The 16,901-nt window shown below is 48.5% G+C and overlaps 6 protein-coding genes across 6 annotated transcripts; 4 read left to right on the forward strand and 2 right to left on the reverse strand.

Moving 5' to 3' along the window:
- Nucleotides 1-55: 55 nt before the first annotated feature.
- On the forward strand, nt 56-1,035 carry LOC122623638 (glycine-rich selenoprotein). Its single transcript, XM_043802906.1, has 3 exons — nt 56-201; nt 269-353; nt 417-1,035. Exons 1-3 carry the CDS (start codon nt 183-185, stop codon nt 646-648), a joined length of 336 nt encoding a protein of 111 aa, XP_043658841.1. The 5' UTR covers nt 56-182; the 3' UTR covers nt 649-1,035.
- Nucleotides 1,036-1,164: 129 nt separating this feature from the next.
- Nucleotides 1,165-2,009, forward strand: LOC122624596 (glycine-rich selenoprotein). The gene is made up of 3 exons (XM_043804233.1): nt 1,165-1,322; nt 1,380-1,464; nt 1,524-2,009. The coding sequence occupies exons 1-3, from the start codon at nt 1,304-1,306 to the stop codon at nt 1,762-1,764; spliced, it is 345 nt and encodes a 114-aa protein (XP_043660168.1). The 5' UTR covers nt 1,165-1,303; the 3' UTR covers nt 1,765-2,009.
- Nucleotides 2,010-2,298: 289 nt separating this feature from the next.
- LOC122624480 (NADH dehydrogenase (ubiquinone) complex I, assembly factor 6 homolog) lies at nt 2,299-4,019 on the forward strand. Its single transcript, XM_043804035.1, has 4 exons — nt 2,299-2,519; nt 2,589-2,703; nt 3,066-3,691; nt 3,865-4,019. The coding sequence occupies exons 1-4, from the start codon at nt 2,338-2,340 to the stop codon at nt 3,944-3,946; spliced, it is 1,005 nt and encodes a 334-aa protein (XP_043659970.1). The 5' UTR covers nt 2,299-2,337; the 3' UTR covers nt 3,947-4,019.
- A 215-nt stretch (nt 4,020-4,234) lies between these two features.
- LOC122624473 (poly(A) RNA polymerase gld-2 homolog B) lies at nt 4,235-10,226 on the forward strand. Its single transcript, XM_043804024.1, has 8 exons — nt 4,235-4,451; nt 4,532-6,138; nt 6,196-7,724; nt 7,789-8,266; nt 8,320-8,539; nt 8,596-8,739; nt 9,019-9,328; nt 9,391-10,226. Exons 2-8 carry the CDS (start codon nt 5,071-5,073, stop codon nt 9,812-9,814), a joined length of 4,173 nt encoding a protein of 1,390 aa, XP_043659959.1. The 5' UTR covers nt 4,235-4,451; nt 4,532-5,070; the 3' UTR covers nt 9,815-10,226.
- A 57-nt stretch (nt 10,227-10,283) lies between these two features.
- LOC122624363 (regulator of nonsense transcripts 1 homolog) lies at nt 10,284-15,682 on the reverse strand. The gene is made up of 4 exons (XM_043803871.1): nt 15,371-15,682; nt 15,076-15,291; nt 11,661-15,014; nt 10,284-11,582 (listed from the first exon to the last, which is right to left on the reverse strand). The coding sequence occupies exons 2-4, from the start codon at nt 15,241-15,243 to the stop codon at nt 11,541-11,543; spliced, it is 3,564 nt and encodes a 1,187-aa protein (XP_043659806.1). The 5' UTR covers nt 15,244-15,291; nt 15,371-15,682; the 3' UTR covers nt 10,284-11,540.
- A 505-nt stretch (nt 15,683-16,187) lies between these two features.
- LOC122624769 lies at nt 16,188-16,863 on the reverse strand. Its single transcript, XM_043804462.1, has 3 exons — nt 16,628-16,863; nt 16,530-16,570; nt 16,188-16,472 (listed from the first exon to the last, which is right to left on the reverse strand). Exon 3 carries the CDS (start codon nt 16,425-16,427, stop codon nt 16,215-16,217), a length of 213 nt encoding a protein of 70 aa, XP_043660397.1. The 5' UTR covers nt 16,428-16,472; nt 16,530-16,570; nt 16,628-16,863; the 3' UTR covers nt 16,188-16,214.
- Nucleotides 16,864-16,901: the final 38 nt, after the last annotated feature.

The following is a 16,901-nucleotide window of genomic DNA, read 5'->3' on the forward strand; positions in this document are numbered from 1 at the left end:
GCATACAGATGGTTTTTGCATATCGGTGATACGATACCAGTGACTTGACATTGCAGCAGGTCCATCACTAATAGTATTTTGATATTTTGGATGAACGTGGAACATCTGTAAGATACTTAACTCCGTAAAATTGTGCATTAAGTTTACGGTGGCTGGAGCATCCGGGAGGATAGCGAGGCGCCATGGTGTACATCGACCATAGTAAGTGCAAAAGACTGGAGTACACGCTGGAATTCCCATCACATATTGCATTGTCTTGATTCCACAGATGGGCGCGTGTGGGAGAAGCGTCCGTGGGACTGGCGACGGATTGTGGAGCTATTTGTGGGGATATGGTTTGCCATCAAGCAGCTGTGAGTTCACCCCTGGATTGCATGTCGTGCAAAACAGCTAATGCAGCATGATTTCCCCCGCAGATTCCTTACATTCCTCGCTCCCTTTACAAGCAACGATAACCAGGCCAATCCGCGACGTGGAAATGGATGGGGAAGCGGTGGAGGATGGGGAGGCGGCGGTGGCGGCGGAGGAGGCGGCGGCGGTGGAGGTGGCGGAAGACCTGGATCTGGATCAGGAGGACTAAGACCAAACCGCCGGATCGGACGCATTCAGCCGACTATGAGCTGCAATATGCCCGCTGGAGGCGGATGAGGATAGTAGCGACATCCGGTACCCAAGATTCCAGCACTCTTGGGAGGATGTCGCGCCGACAGAAGGCTGGCCGCGTCAAGCAGCATCCCAAATGGCCCAGAAATCACGGTTTATCCCGCCCATGTGACGCATATGACGCAGTTGTCTTAAACTCGGACTCGAGCGGACAACTGCTGAATACGATTAATCACTGATTCCTGGGTCGCTGCTTACGTGGCCGTCGTCGGTTCCATTTATCAACTAGCTCCAATACAAAGCTACAGGTTTTTTTCTATCGGTCTGCGGGTTTACATTGTTAAATTTACAAGTTCAAAGTCACAGTACCCAAATACACATAGTTACTCTATGTGAAATACATAAATAAATACCAACCATAACTTTTGCAAACACGCTGTTTTAATATGTTCCCAAACAAAGTGTTTTTTAAATTCAAATATTTATCCATATATATGAATATTAATTAACATTTTTCAGTGACTATCGAATGACATCAGCGCAGGCTTTGCGATATTTGTTGCTTTATCAGCTGCTTTGTTTGTCCATCTCTAAACACCACGTCAATTTTTGTTTTGTACACAATCAGATCAAAAAATTCAGCTTTGGCCCAGATTTGGAAATATTTGAAAGAATTATTGCATGCTAGTTTCACATTAAAATGGCGTACGTCGATCAAAGTGAGTGGAATTTGATGAGCATGTGATGTGCAGAGTGATCAGCCCTTTGTTTTGCAGATGGTCGCCTATGGGAGAAACGTCCTTGGGACTTGAGACGGATTTTGGCCATATTCGTGGGTATATGGTTCGCCGTCAAGCAGTTGTAAGTGATAAATGAAGGTTCTAGGTCCAGGATGCTTTAACCCATAACCTTCTTTTCAGATTTGCATCGTTCCTGTCTCCATTCACTGGAAATGATAACAGCGGAGACAACTCCCGTCGAGGAAGTGGATGGGGAAGTAGCAGCTGGGGCGGAGGCGGAGGAGGAGGTGGCGGTGGCGGAGGCGGTGGAGGAGGAGGAGGAGGCGGTGGATATGGCGGCGGAGGCTTAAGGCCCAACCGACGAATTGGGCGCATACCGCCGCCCTCCCAATCCTGCAGTGCTGGAGGATGCTGCGGTTAATCCAATAGTTCGTGCGTTTTGGCCCCCAGAACTGCTTAACCAAAATGCTCCAATATCTAATCCATCTCACTTCGTGATGCGGCAATTAAAGTATATGCTTGTGTTTCAAATATGTTATAGCTCTATTTTAGTTATATGGTTTTGGATTAATTGAGCAAATTCAAAATATGCATTCATAAGTATATGTACACACACAGATGTATGTGCACATTACATAATAATAAACTTTGTAATTTCCTAACGTACAATGAATCGTACTTTTTGTGGAATTTTGATTGACTTATTTCATTACGAGCTCATAATTGGACATATTTTCCATATATGGGCAAAAATCGGACTGTTTTTTAACAAAAAATCAGAAAAAGTATTCAGCAAATATTTAATATTTACAGGAGGTAAAGTTTTCTTAAGTAGGCTAAAAATTAACTTACAAGCTTTTGAATCTTCCGCCAAGAATGATTTCCGAATAATCGAGAATACCCCAAATGCAGCCACTCTGTGACAGACTGAGCGCGATCTGGTAGCGCCGCTCGGAACATATGTTCAGTTGACTGGTGGATAGAAGAAGCACAAATGCGGCGCCTGGTGCGAAATTGGAATTGCCGATTGTTATTCAACGCCAAATCCGGCCAAGAAATTGTGAGACATGCCGGAACTCAGCAGGAGGCCAAGATCAGTGCAGATCCCAAGGATAAGAACGCGGTTGAGGTGGACAAGAATGGATACGGGGCCAAACATTGCATGAGTCTAGTGGAGTAAGTAGCATAAACTTAAACTTAAACGTTATCCGTATAATTGAATATGAATCTATTGCGGATAACCAGGAAATACGACTATGAGAACTACCTGTGCACCCTGCTTCTGCCGCAGGAACTGCGACGAGCTGCCTTCGCCCTGCGGGCATTCAATGTGGAGGTCTCCAGATCGGTCAGCGGCCATGTGAGTGGGGCATCAGAAACCATTGGGACTTACTTAATAAGTTAGAATAGCGTGGCGCTTCAGTTGCAAAAGGAGCTTTAACTCCTTGTCCGTATTATCTATAGCATAAGTGGATTTTGTCTGCATCCCATGAATAGTTCTGGCACAAGGCTTTACGAAGCATTTACCGAATATATTAGTCGTATTTTGATATAGTCATTGAAGGAGTTGAATTTTTCTCCTCCTCAAATAGTAAAAGTTCGTAGAACTAGCCACACTGCGATTTAGTTTAATGTTCCCTATTTCATACCATCGCACATAATAGTTTATATAATTATATTTACTTTTTCTTACAATGCCTTTGCCATTCCATATCCTTGCAGCAAATTGAGCCGCAAATAGCGAAAATGCGCCTCAAGTTCTGGCACGACTCCATAGATAAGTGCTTTGAGCCGGATTCCCAACGATCCTACGTGGAGGACCAGCCTGTCCTGCGAGAACTGAAACACACGGTGGGCAGTCGCAAGCTTAATAAGGTCTATTTGCGTCGTCTGGTCACAGCACGTGAACGTCCGCCCACCCATGCATTTGAGTCGATACGCGAGCTGGAGGAGTACACGGAACAGACCTTCTCCTCGCTACTGCTCCTGCTGTTGGAGGTGGGCGGAGTACGTGACCTAAATGCTGATCATGCCGCCTCCCACTTGGGCAAAGCCCAGGGCATCGCCACCCTGCTGCGATCCATACCGCTGGCGGGACGTCAGCAGGCGCCCTGCATCCCGCTCGAGGTGCTTGTGTTGCATGGCGTCAGTCAGGAGCGCATCATTCGCTCCAAGAGCGACGACAAGGGTGTCGAAGACTGCATATTCGATGTTGCCAGTGCCGCTAACACGCACCTGAAGCTCGCCAGGCAGCTCCACGATAAGGTGCCGCCGCAGGTGCGCAAGATCTTCCTCTCCGCCGTGGCCACAGATGCATATTTGGAGCGCCTGCGCCGTGCTAATTTCCTGTGAGTTCCTTTGTTTACTATTCCTTTGTTTTATATTACAACAAACAAGAGAGGCAGCTAGCTCCCCTTTGTAGTTAGGATGTTATCAGTTATAAGTCCTACTTCTTTAGTTCAAATGCTAGCCTTCTTATGATTAAACCCCATGTTCATCATGTGATTTTCCCATCTTATAGGCTGACCCACAAGAGCTGCGTAGGCCGCGACACCTTACTGCCAGCACGTTTATTCTGGAAGTCGCTGTTTAATCGGTTCTGAGAGCGGTTATGTTAGTAGTAGTACAAAAAAATGCTTAATTGTTGACTTCTTTAATAAAAACCACTATAAAATATAGGCTTTCACTTTTTTGGGATCAATAGAAGAGGGTTTTTAAAGTTTTAAACTAAACTATGAACTCTGATCGGAATCTTTTGAATGCAAAGGGTTAAGACGTTGCAGGAATATCGTTATCTCGCTTCGAATCGGGAGGCGAATACTATCGATCACAGGTGGACCAAAGGTTCGTCCCGCGGAAGGTATCGATGGATACGATGCAAGCCCCGATTGGTACAGTAGTTGCTAGATGATTTCAGAGCGTTGCAGGCGCAGTTTTAGTTTTTTATGAATGTTAGAATTGATGTGGAAAGTGTGTGTTGGATACTATTGAGAACGGAGCAGTGCGACAATCGCTCAACAAGATAAGCACCGTTTGTTTTTGGTCCCGTTTCCGGTTTCCCGTTGCCGGTTCCGGTAAAATTGCAACGCCCCCGAATATTTGGCAATGGTGAGTTTTTGGCGCGCTTTTTTCCCCACTTCTAAATTAAACTTTATAAACGCTTATTTTCCGCTTATATTCTCTTGCAGTTGCCGGGCTTTATTGCCTTTTTTTATTTTGCCCACTTTGCGTTGCAATTTCGGTTCTCCTTGCATGTAACGGTTCTTTTTGGACCCCCCTATCACACACAACGAAACGAGAAGAAAAGAAAAGAGAGGAGAGGCAAGGAGACCGCAATTTACGAAAATTAAAAGAGTGTGTGTGTGAAAATACGGTACTTTTACACTGGTGGCCGTTGAAAGTGAGTCAAAGTCAATATTTAAAATCCTGAAATGAAATAAAGTGTATATGACTAAAGCTTCAAAATACAAAAAGAAAAACCTAAAAAATTCAAAAACATAAAAATACACAAAAATTTATAATATATATATATATCAAAACAAAAAAAAAAGAATAAAAAAATCTAAAAAAGTTTTTGAACTCGAAAAAGAATCTAAAAAAATTACAAATAATTTTATCCTAACTTAAAACTAGTTTTAAGCAAGTGAGCGCACGTGCCGAGCAATTTTTTATACCCAAAACTCGAGCCACGACAGCCACATACCCTAGATTTCCCAATACCTGGGCTATGTTCACCACCCGCATATCCGGCGACATGAAGATCTTTGCCGCAGATGTTGCCGAGAGCAGCGCCACAGGAACATGCAACACGACCATGCAGCAGCAACAGCAGCAGCATCAGCAGTCGCAGCAACTCGAGTTCCGGCCACTAATGTCCGCCGGATCGCCGAGTTCCAAGCCGGGACAATGTCATCTGAAGTTTGGGAAGTACAACAATAAGACGGCCAATCTGATGCGCCAGGTGAATGGTTGCCACAGCAGTAACAGCAACAGCAACACCAGCAGCAACAACGAGGCCAACAAGGGACAACATCAACTGCACTACTGCAACAACAGCAGCAGCAACAACAACAATAATAATAATAGTCATTCGTGGGCCCGAAAGAAATACTTTGGCAATGGCAACAACAGTCTGCAGCAGCAGCAACAGCATCCATCTTCGTACTTCCAGCGGCAGCAGCAGCAACAACAGCAACAACAGCAAATGCAGCTGCAACAAGAGCAGCAGGCAATGAACAACAACGATGTGCTGATGAAGAATCAAAATATTGTTAACGCACAGGTGTCTGATTGCAAGTCTAGCGACAGCAACAACAATAACAGCAGCAGCAGTAACAACAACACTAGCAGCAGCAGCAGCATCAGCAGCAGCAGTTGCAGCAACAGAACAAAGCCAGCCAAATGGCTTAATGAGAACAGTAGCAGCAGCAGCAACAACAACATTAATAACAATAATATCAGCTGCAGAAATAACAACACCAATAGCATTGTAACCAAGCGGCGCAACTCCTCATCGGCGGACGCAACAGCCGCCTACTATCGCAAATCGGAGTCGGAATCTGGATGCTCAGAAACTGCAGCAGAATCGGCGGAAACGGAGGTAACCGGTACAGGTCCCTGCAACAACAAGAGGTACACAGGAAACGCGTCGAGCGCGGGCAGTGGTACTGAAGCAAGCATGGGTAAGAGCCAGGATCAGGAGCAGGATCAGTCGGCTAAGCAGCGGCCGCGACAGCAACCTTTAAGTTTCTGGAAAACCAATTACCCACAGACAAGCGCCAGTCAGCTCAAAGATGTGAGTGGTTCCTTAGCTATGCCTCCAACTCAAGGCTTAATACATGATTTCTTTCAGAAGGAAACGGTTGCAGCAGTTGTGTCGGCGGCCGCAGTAGCAGCAGCAGCTGCAGCATCGGAGCAGCAGCAGCAACAGCAGTCGCTGTCCCTCGAGCACAGGCGCAACTCGGGCTATCAGCAGCATCAGCAGCACAACTACTATCCATATTACTATTCGCAGCCCAAGCAGTTGACCATCGCCTCGTTCCTGCAGAAGGAAATGCTGCCGGATAGCACTGAGAAGTCCAGTCAGCACAGCAGCAGCAATACGGGCAGCAGCAGTAACAACAACAACAGCAGCAGCAACATGATTGGTAGCAGCAGCAACGGGAATAGAAACTATTCACGGAACCAATATGGACATCAGTCGGCGGGGTCGAGCTACCAGCAGCAGCAGCAGCGGTACCGCAATGCCCAGAATGTCTATCAGCAATACCAGCATCAGCAGCAGCAGCAACATCATGCTAACCAGCAGCAGCAGCACACGCATCCGCACTTCCGCCGGAAGCACAGCGACAACGGCAGTGGCATTAACAAGAAGATGCACTACAGTCCACCGGGAAAGAGTGGGGATCAAGCGGACAGATCTGCATCTGGACAGCAACAGCACCACCATCCACATCAGCAACAACAGACAATCGAGATCTTGGCCAGCAGCCACTTCAACGCCATGCACCGCCGGATGCAGGGTGGGAATAATAAGAACGGCTACTACCAGCACAGCTATAACCCAATGACGGGCGAGGTTGGTTCCACGCCCACGCGCTCCGAGCACCAAAATATCTATAATCTTACTTATATTCATGTGGACACGGAGGCAACCAGCGAAGCCGCCTCAGCAGCAGGAACAACGCCGGTGGTCAAGCCATCGCTGCTCAACAAGCCGAACATTTCTATAACGCCAGCTTCAAGCACAACGCCGACCACTGTGGACAGAGCACTGCCGCCGGCGGTTCGCTCCGCATCTGCCCCGGTGTCCGGTTCTGTTTTACCTGCGCCAACGAACCACGTACGAAACATGTTTCCACCGCCACCGCTGGCTTTGCTTGGTGGCCACGGATTGCTGTCGCCGGTGACCACAACCACGCCCACCAAAATGATAAGCTGCGCCCAGCTGGATGAGGCCATAACTGCGGCGGCCGCCAGTGTTGACAAGTTGTCCACGAGCCCAAGTTATAATCAGGCGGGGCATTACATTATTCCGCCCCATCAGCAGCAGCAGCAGCCATCGTCGCACCCAATCCCGACTGGGACGAGTTCACATCCTCCGCCGCCGCCACCGCCACACATGTTCTTTCACTTTGCCGACAGGTACTGCAATCCGGGCAATCAGGGTCACCAGGCGCCTCCAGCTACCGTGTGGCCGCACTCCAGTTCGCCCTGCTACCCGGCCTCCTACGGTTCCAGCTGCGGAAGTGGAACTGGCGGCGGAACATCGCCGCACAACAAGGATGGGAATGCCGTTGCACTACGACCCACATCGCCAGCGCTTTCCTCATCCTCACTTGGCAGTGAGTCGCACTGGAGCGGAACAAGCAATCGCAGTCGGTAAGTCCGGTACGGGCTTAGGCCAGATGAAGCCAAGTTGATCTATTAACTGATTCATTTCCAGCTTGGGCCATAGTGGCCATCTCTCTGTTTCGCCAACTCCTAGCGCACTGGGATCTGCTCAGTTATCTCCGCACCTGGCCGAGATGCGTGTGCAGCATCCGTTGCACCAGCAACATCCCGCATCGCATGCCAGTAATCGTCCACATGGGCAGATGGGCGGACATGCAATGAGCTCCTATGTCCCGCACCGTCCACCGCCACCACCACCTCCTCCACATCCAACCATCTCATCGCCGAACCCAACTCCAGTTGCTGCTGGAGCCGGAGGGCCGTGGTACGAGATGCTCCTGCCTCCCGATCGCTACTTGGCCCAAGCGCGAAATATTGAGGTCGCCGTGCAGCCGGAGAAGCTCATCTGCATGTGCAAGTACGACAATCTGTCGGCGGAAATCTGGAAGAGATTTAGGGGAGCCCAGCAAACGCACAAGAAGTTTAAGCTTAAAATGCGCCTCTGGCGGTACTTGTACCTATGGATGCACGTAAGTTAAGCTAATAAATGTATGAGCATTATTTAATGTAATGTAAAATACAGCAACCGATGTTTGAGAGGTATCGCATCTGCCTAGTTGGATCCACCATCACGGGCTTCGGGACGGACTCATCCGATATCGACATGTGTCTGCTGCCCGAGCAGGGGGTACATCCCCACCAGCATCAGTACCACCAGCACCAGCACCAACACTTCCACAATGAGAAGCGAACGGAGGCACTGATCATTCTCACTTTGTTTAACGCGGTTTTGAAGGACACGGGTAAGGACAACGAATTCCGTATACTGATTCCGGAGCAGAGTGACTGTCGTTTGCAGAGGTTTTCCAGGACTTCAATCTGATCGAGGCGAGAGTGCCGATCCTGCGCTTCAAGGACATCACCAACGGAATCGAGGTCGATCTAAACTTCAACAACTGCGTGGGTATCAAAAACACCTATCTGCTACAACTTTACGCCCAAAGTAAGATGTTTTTCAGAGTCTTTTGGTATTTAAATTCAATGTGTATTGAAAATTCTTCATGTTCTTGTCAATGACTCTATTAGAATTTGGTGTGCGTTTGACTGAGTACCTGTCCTAAATGTTTTAAAAAGCTAGCAATCCTTTCAGAGGATAATGTTACAAGTAAGTTTAAAATCTATAGTTGTCGTGTGAATCAAATGAATATGTTTATTGTCAATTGTGTGCCCCACTTATGAATACTTTATTATAAGAAATGTAACTCAAACTATATCCTTGTAGTGGATTGGCGAACACGACCATTGGTGGTGATTGTGAAGCTCTGGGCCCAGTATCACGACATCAACGATGCCAAGCGCATGACCATTTCCAGCTACTCACTAGTGCTAATGGTGCTGCATTACCTGCAGCACGCCTGCGTGCCCCACGTCCTGCCCTGCCTGCACTCCCTGTACCCGGAGAAGTTCCAGCTGGGACAACAGGACTGCCTGGACCTGGATCTCATCGAACCGATCGAGCCCTACCAGGCGCTAAACACCCAGACGCTTGGGGAGCACCTTCTGGGTTTCTTCAAGTACTACAGCAGCTTTGAGTAAGTCCCGATCTGATTTTGCATCCATTGCATGTAATTCGCCATTGTTCATTTGCATACAGTTTCCGGAACCTTGCCATCTCCATTCGAACTGGTGGTGTCCTGCCGGTTTCCACATGTCGAATGGCGAAAAGCCCCAAGAACGATGTCTACCAGTGGAAGGAGCTGAACATCGAGGAGCCCTTCGATCTGTCCAACACGGCGCGATCCGTCTATGATGCGCCCACATTTGAGCGCGTGAAGGCCGTCTTTCTGATCTCGGCACGACGCCTCGATCATACCCTCGACCTGGCCACCATCTTCCGGCCCATTCACCACGTGCCCGAGCACTTTCCCCAGCAGCAGCAGTTTGAGCAGCAGCTACACCATCCGATTGCCGGTCAGCAGCGGAGTGCCGGAGGAGGAGGTGCCAATCCAGTGTCCAGCAAATTGAACCCAGATGCAGCCTCGACCTTTGCCGAAGCGACTGCAGCGCATGTCGCCTAATTGGAGCCGATTGAATGGCAACGTAAAAGAAACTTACTTACAAAAATGAAGAAATTAAATAGATAAGTAATATGTGCAGCAATGTTAAATCAAAACAGAAAACCTTGTAAATTGAAATTCAAAAAAAAAATCCGAACAATCCGTACGGAAATTTACGTGAAAGCCCGACTGGAATCGAATTTCAATACATTTTTTAATGCATTATCTTGTTAAATGTTATTATATTCACCTATTTATACCTTTATAAACTCAAATTGTTTGCTCGCATTCCATTAATGATTGTAAACAGCCACGGGACGTGTGCGATGTCCGTCACTCCAGTGGTGTGTATGTATCTTTTTGAAAAACAATATGTCATCCGAAAATGTAAAATTGCAAGTTCTGTAAAATAAAAAGCAACAAAACAGCCAAATGCCTTGGCATTTAAATTCATTTTTCACATGCCCCAAATAGAAAATACTTAGCGCACTTATTGGTTTTTTCGCAAGGGAAAACTTAAATTCTTTATTTTGAATTTCAAAAAAAAAGTTCCATTTTCTTGAAACAAAGAGTCGCATGGAGGAAGAATTAACTCACAATATATAGAAAAAATATACCATTTTCATGTCGTTTTAAAAACAATGAACCGGCATCTGTAACTGCATTAATATTATTAATTATTAACCTTTTCTGATCTTGACCCTTTACTCCGTTGGTTCGGTGTGTAAATGTTTGTAGTGTACCTAGATTGAAATATCGCAATGCGTTTCCTAATCAATCATTCGATTACCGAACTGCGCTGGAAGCCTGCATCCGCTTTGGGGGATCGGCCAGCGTTCCCGTGCGATTGAAAATGGTGTATCCATGTTTTTTGAATTTGATTTTGTTTCGTCTTGTTTTTTTGTTTGTTTTGTTTGATTTTATATCGTGTTTGTTAGGATAACAAATGCATACAGTAATCAAAAAAGAGTCCAAAAAATGTACAACAGTGGGCATACATATATGGGGATCGGTGTGAGTAAACCGCTTTGGGTGGGAAAAATGTTAGAACAGGAGCTAAAGATTGGCTGCTGCACTGGAGGCCAGAATAAGGTTAGAAGGTAAGCCACTTGGTGAATACGTGTCCTGGGCGGGAGTGATTGCGTCTTTGCGTGTTAGGCTCCGGCTGCGAATCCTGGCTGGCAAAACAGAAATGAAACGTGTCGAGAAGTTGTCCATCGTCGTTTCAAGGGCATCTTGTGTGGCGCCTTGCTGGCAGGTTGACTCATCCATGGGCGAACTCCGCCTAAGGAGCGCACTCCTGACCAATGGCCAATGGCCGGTGGCCAGTGGCAAGTCGCCTGGCTATGACTCCATGGCCCGCGGCGTTTCGGGAACAGCGGCTGCAGCAGTGCATCCTGGCAGCCTACAGTGATTTGCTCTCGACTTTTCGATCTTCTGACATCCCTCCTCCGTCTCAGTCTTCTTCTTAACTCCACTCAGTCCACATCTTGCCATCTCCGTCTCCATCTGTCACACTGTTTCGTCTCGATTTGCCGTCTTTAATGTCCCGCTTTGTCCTCATGTTCCTAGGTCGCATTGTCGCATTGTTTCCCGCATCTGTCGTTGTTCCCGTGATAGTTCTCTTTGCTTTGTTCCTGCTGCCTACTGATGCTACTCCTTGATGATGACTTCAAAGTTGAGTTTGTTGTTGTTTCGTTTGGGTTGCTTGTTATCGTTTGTAGTTGGTGCACCTCCGGCCGCATTCTCAATAAGGCTGTGAGAACTGATTCAAACTGCGCTCGCCCGACTGCAACACACAAATAATTCAATTACGATGGGCGTTACCTAGCATTATTCATTTAGAAACCATCAATTCCACACTTACCACGTTGAAGGCGACATCCTGGGATAGCAAACCGTCCATCTGCGATATTTGCCCAAAGTCCTGCGAAAGTTCCGGCTGCTGGGAAAGAGCAAATCCGCTAGGCTGGGTCATCTGCAGCGACAAAGGCACCGGCTGCTGACTGAACGGAGTAGCACTGCATACCGAGCCCGTCTGCCCGCCTGGTCCTCCAGTTGCCGGTGCTCCACCAATCACGCCACCCGCTGCGCGCGATTTTCCCAGTTTCTGGGTCTTCTTATTGCCGGCTAGAGAGACGCCTGCTCCGGCTCCAGTGATTCCAACTCCCGAATTAGACGGAGAGAAGTTACCCGACTGCTGTTGAATGGCGCGATTCTGCTTGGCCGCCATGATCGCCTGCTGGTGCTGGTTGTAGAACCGCGGCGGAAGATTGCTCATGTTCATGAACATGCCAACCGGGACTGGCATGTTGCCCAGCGCTGCTGCTCCGTGCTCGTTGGATATGTAGCCAATGGAGTCGTGGTGCAGGTGGGCAGCGGCCCAACTGGGTCCAGCCCCGCCAGCGCTTCCGAAGTTGTTGTTGCCACCGGCACCACTATTGCCTCCGCTGCCCAGGCCAAAGCCCATCATGGAATTGGAGCTGGGAGCACCGTAACCAAGGGGTGAGTTTCCGTAGGGACCACCACCTCCACTACCGCCGTACTGCCCGCCATTCATGGTCTGACCCGGCATTTGGCGACCTTGGCCGTAACCGCCACTGCGATCGTAAATGGAGCCCGGCACCATTACTTCCTTGGCATCGGCAATCATGGTGGACATAAAGTGTGCCCCAATGTTCATGCTGTTGACGAGCTTCTTGGGTTTCTGGAAGTGGATGAGCGACTCCTTGAGGTTGTTCAGCGATCCCTCCACGAGCACCTTACGGTCCTTGTAGAAGTTGAGCAGATGGTTCCACAGCTGCTGCTTGGCTAGCACTTTGGGATTGCCCACAATGATGATGCCGTACTTGGCTCGAGTAAGGGCCACGTTAAGGCGACGTGGATCGTTCAAGAAGCCAATTCCCTGACGCTCGTTAGATCGCACGCACGACATGATAATGATGTCCTTCTCACGTCCCTGGAACGCGTCCACGCTGGCGATCTCGATCTCCTGGTAGAGGCGAGAGTGCAGGCTGCCCTGGTATTGCATGTACTGCACCAGGTACGCGCGCTGACCTTCGTAAGGCGTAATGATTCCAATTTGTTCAGGCTTGATGCCTGCCTTGAGGAATCTGGTCGTGATCTTTTCCACGTTGGCCGCCTCTGTGCGGTTGAGGAACGACGTACCGGAGCCGGCAATCTCCTCCTGTCCCTGGGTCACCAGGAAAAACATCGGCCTCTCTGGCTGTGGCCAGGGGAAATCCAGCTTAAGGCGACGATCCTCCGCGCAGACGCCGTTCTGCAGCGATCCCTCGTAGAAGAAGTTGGACGGGAACTGGGACAGCTCGGGGTGCATACGATATTGCACCTCCAGCCGGAACGGACGGATGCCCAGAACCACCAGGCGCTCGAACAGACTTTGCGAGAGGCCGGCACGAGCTGCTTTCTTGCACATAACAACCGGTCCCAACTGGCAGTGATCGCCCACGAGGATCAGCTGCTTGGCGCCCAGCACCACTGGCACCATGCACTCCGGCTCCGTCGACTGCATAGACTCATCAATCAGGATCGAGGTAAACTTGATGCGCGATAGACGTCCATCGCCGGCGCCCACGCATGTGCAGCAGATGACGTCGGCAGCCTCCAGCAATTGGTTCTCGGAGGCGCGTTTCAGGCTGCGGTAGCGCTTTTCGTCCGCTGAGCTCAGCTCGCCGGTCTCGTCTTTTAGCTGCTGCAGCTTCTTCAGCTCCGAATTGGTCTCCATATTGCGGATTTGGTTGTGCAGCGCCAGGAAGCTGACTGGGCTATCGATGGCCTCGCGACTCTTGGCGCAAACACGCACCACTTTCAGGTTTGTGCGGTGAATCTTCTCCGTTAGCTGGTCCACGGCCGTGTTGCTGGGAGCGCATACCAGCACTGTGCCACCATGCAGCTTGACCAGCTGGTAAACGATGGTGGCCGATGTCACTGTTTTGCCGGTGCCGGGCGGCCCTTGGATCAGCGAAAGCGGACGCTGAAGCGCGTGTTTTACGGCGTACACCTGACTGCGATTCAAATCGGGCAGATGCGGGGCACTATACAGCTTGGGCTGGGCGCCGCGGAACAGCACCTCGTCGTTTGAGTCCGGACGACCGTGACCCAACAGGCGCGAATAGATGTAGTTCGACACCGAGTTGCGATCTATGGCGAATTTGCGCAAGGCACGTGTCATGCGATCAAAAGAAGTGCACTTCCATATGAAGTCCACGGTGAAGTTGCTGGTGCACTTAACCGGGGCATTCGATGAGGTTTTCAGCTCCAGGCCGACATCGTCGCCGAAATTGTCCGGCACCTTGATAACGTGGCCGATCTCGCTCCACGGAATGTACAGCTCGCCCACGTAGCGCAGGCGAAGCTCGTCGCCATGCATGAGCTTCATGTCTGAGTCGGTCTTCGCCAGTGTAAAGTAGGCAATGGTCTTCTTGTTGAGGCCCACGTCCCAGCGTACCTCGATGTTCTCCTGGGTGGCCGACTCTTTCAGCTTCTTGTCGTAGTCGGCCTCAAGGCGGACCAGCGGCCCAAAGGTTTTCTCGTACTGATAGCCATCCTCGTAGCGAAGCAGCACCTGTGCTGGCTCCGAGTCGATGCCTGGCTTCTCCAGATCTTGGAACGTGGCCTCAATATTGTCCTTCCATAGCTCCTCCAGCTTGTTGATCTGGGCGGCTGAGATTTGGCGCGCTCGCAGTTGTCCCTGTTCGCTGGGTTGCTTTACCAGCCAAGGCAAAAAGCAGCGGTCTGCAATCAGAGGTTTCCACTGTTCCTGGTCCCAGTTCATGTCCTTTAGCGAATTCTGGGCGGCACACGGCTGGCGGCAGAGCAGCACGACCACAGAATCAGCCTTGGCCGGAATGAAGCCCAGCACAAAGACGTTGCGCACACCACAGGAGTAGCACTCCAGGATAGTCTCGCCCAGGGGACCTTCCCCATGGAGCGTCACCTCGCGATGCTTGGCCCTCACCAAATGATTGATGATGTGCGAACCGGAGGTGCTGCCACGACCGTTGCAAAACCATTTGCGGCAATTGTTGCACATGACCACCGTGGCTGGATCATGGATGCCGCAGTACTTGCACGCATGCGCCGGCAGCTCCTTCACATACGAGCTGCCCCCCTCGTCGTCCTCCTCTTCGAACTGCAGATCGGCCAGATCGTTGGTGATGCTGGCCAATCGCGGATGCGAGTCCCCGCCAGAGCGGCGTGGCTGTAAATTGAAAAGGGAAAATGCAATTTGGGTTTTATGAACAGTTTGAGGGCCAACTCACGTGCAGCTCCAGCTGATCGTTCTGCGTCTGGCTCTGCGAGGTCGAGGGCATAGTAAAGTCGCGGTAATCGTACTGCGTGGGCTGCGTGTCCGCTCCCGGGAGCAGCTCATTGTCGTCCATGTCCAGGAACGAGAGCGCCGAGCTGGGCGCGTACGTGTCCACGCTCATGGCGCCTGTTGTTTCTTCTCACCCAAGGTTGTTAATTTTGCTGCGTTTCTGCGGGGATCGCGGTGAGATCTCGTTAGCAATGTGCCCTGGCGGATGGGTATGGCGCCCGGATGGGACTAACGCTCACCTGCAGTACCCGTTGCAAGAGCACAGATCGCTTGTTCCGGGTTTCCGGAATAGGCAAATTCCTAAGCTTGGAGCGTGGCCGCGATGATTATGGTATGGTGATGGTATCGTGTGTGCGTTTGGCGCTTTCCGATTTCGTTAGCCGGTTGTTCGGCGCTTTTTCGAAACTGTGGCTGTTGTGTGTTCTGAAGCAAGTCCGTTCGAGATTTCCACGCTCGTTAGGGGCACGTAGGATTAAAAAAAGGCAACGAATTCTCGCTTGTTCAACAAATTTGCCCGGCCTGCTTTGCCAGTGTTAAAAATACGTCAGTTTGCATTTGACTCACGAGGGGCTTATCGATAATCGTGTGTGGCAATGGTCCGAGGACTATCGATAGCACATAATCGCTAGTGATGAGCAAGGTGACTGCCAGGCGAAATAAAATATCGTTAAAGTATTTGGTTATTAAGTATTCGTAAAATAGTTTTAATATCTCCTGCATGCTAAAGTAAATTACCGTTTGCCAAATTATTCCCAAAAATAAAATAAATTGAATCAACAAGCATAGGATTCGTGCATTGCGTATTTATTTCAAAGTGCTTACATGAGAAACTTTATAAAAAAAATTTTAAAAACAGCATTTAACCATTAAGTTTAACAAGAAAATAAGCCCTATAACGTTGGAATTACACAATCTTTTGGATTATAGTGTAGGAAAACGAAACCTTAAAACATTCTTTACAGTCCAACTGGTTAAATTAAATTAAAAAACAAATAAATGCTAGAGCAGCGAAAAAAAGAAAACCATTTAAGTGTGAACAAATAAACAAACTGCTAATTACACCTCTCACAAAGTTATCATTAATTAGCTTTTAAAATATACATATATCGAAATACATATGGCCAGAAAAATCAAAAATATGAATACATAGAAGCCTACTGCAGTCCAGAAAAACAATTGCAGCTTATAGCCCATAAATAAATTTTTGGAATAGCTTGGGCAATCCGCCGCATTAACTTTGCCTGTAATATTTCTTCTGAAGTATTGTTCCTGGTTTGAATTGCTGTTCATTATCATTTTAGAATTAAGTGCGCGATTAAGTTTGATTTCAACAAGGTCCACCTATAACACATAAAATTGGTTTTAAATGTTCCAACTTCAATTATATTTTCAACTTACTCTCTAAACAGGACATTCCAGCATAAAGCTATGTGATTTTACTACAAAAATAAATTATTACTTAACATCCAAGCATTTTATCATTTGGCATCACTCACTTTAATTGTCTGCAGGGATAGACAAAAATTATAATAAAATCGTTTTCGTACGGAAAGCTATTTACTAAACAATTCTTTGGAGGATCGGTAGTTTACGTGTGTCCCGATCGAGACTCGGAAGCGGTTTGAATTCAGAAAAGGGTTTTTTTACTTGAATTGAGCGAGGGCTTCATAAATTTACATTCATTCATAGGTAGGCATGTGCATATGTTTTCCTCAAACTGCGACAGCGAAGCAACCGAAAAATGCGCATACAGCATTTAAAACCTACACT

The sequence above is a fragment of the Drosophila teissieri genome, chromosome X (genome assembly GCF_016746235.2).
Source record: "Drosophila teissieri strain GT53w chromosome X, Prin_Dtei_1.1, whole genome shotgun sequence".
NCBI lineage: Eukaryota > Metazoa > Arthropoda > Insecta > Diptera > Drosophilidae > Drosophila > Drosophila teissieri.

Excerpts from the sequence above, each read along its gene's own strand:
- LOC122623638 (XM_043802906.1), top strand. Across the intron at positions 354-416 it reads TGGTTTGCCATCAAGCAGCT|ATTCCTTACATTCCTCGCTC; the intron begins GTGAGTTCACCC and ends TTTCCCCCGCAG.
- LOC122624596 (XM_043804233.1), top strand. Across the intron at positions 1,465-1,523 it reads TGGTTCGCCGTCAAGCAGTT|ATTTGCATCGTTCCTGTCTC; the intron begins GTAAGTGATAAA and ends CCTTCTTTTCAG.
- LOC122624480 (XM_043804035.1), top strand. The coding sequence starts at position 2,338 with ATGCGGCGCCTGGTGCGAAATTGGAATTGCCGATTGTTATTCAACGCC. Across the intron at positions 2,704-3,065 it reads CCAGATCGGTCAGCGGCCAT|CAAATTGAGCCGCAAATAGC; the intron begins GTGAGTGGGGCA and ends ATATCCTTGCAG. Across the intron at positions 3,692-3,864 it reads CTGCGCCGTGCTAATTTCCT|GCTGACCCACAAGAGCTGCG; the intron begins GTGAGTTCCTTT and ends CCCATCTTATAG.
- LOC122624473 (XM_043804024.1), top strand. The coding sequence starts at position 5,071 with ATGTTCACCACCCGCATATCCGGCGACATGAAGATCTTTGCCGCAGAT. Across the intron at positions 6,139-6,195 it reads GCGCCAGTCAGCTCAAAGAT|AAGGAAACGGTTGCAGCAGT; the intron begins GTGAGTGGTTCC and ends GATTTCTTTCAG. Across the intron at positions 9,329-9,390 it reads AAGTACTACAGCAGCTTTGA|TTTCCGGAACCTTGCCATCT; the intron begins GTAAGTCCCGAT and ends ATTTGCATACAG.
- LOC122624363 (XM_043803871.1), bottom strand. The coding sequence starts at position 15,243 with ATGAGCGTGGACACGTACGCGCCCAGCTCGGCGCTCTCGTTCCTGGAC. Across the intron at positions 15,015-15,075 it reads ACGATCAGCTGGAGCTGCAC|CCACGCCGCTCTGGCGGGGA; the intron begins GTGAGTTGGCCC and ends TTCAATTTACAG. Across the intron at positions 11,583-11,660 it reads AGGATGTCGCCTTCAACGTG|TCGGGCGAGCGCAGTTTGAA; the intron begins GTAAGTGTGGAA and ends TGTGTGTTGCAG.
- LOC122624769 (XM_043804462.1), bottom strand. The coding sequence starts at position 16,427 with ATGATAATGAACAGCAATTCAAACCAGGAACAATACTTCAGAAGAAAT.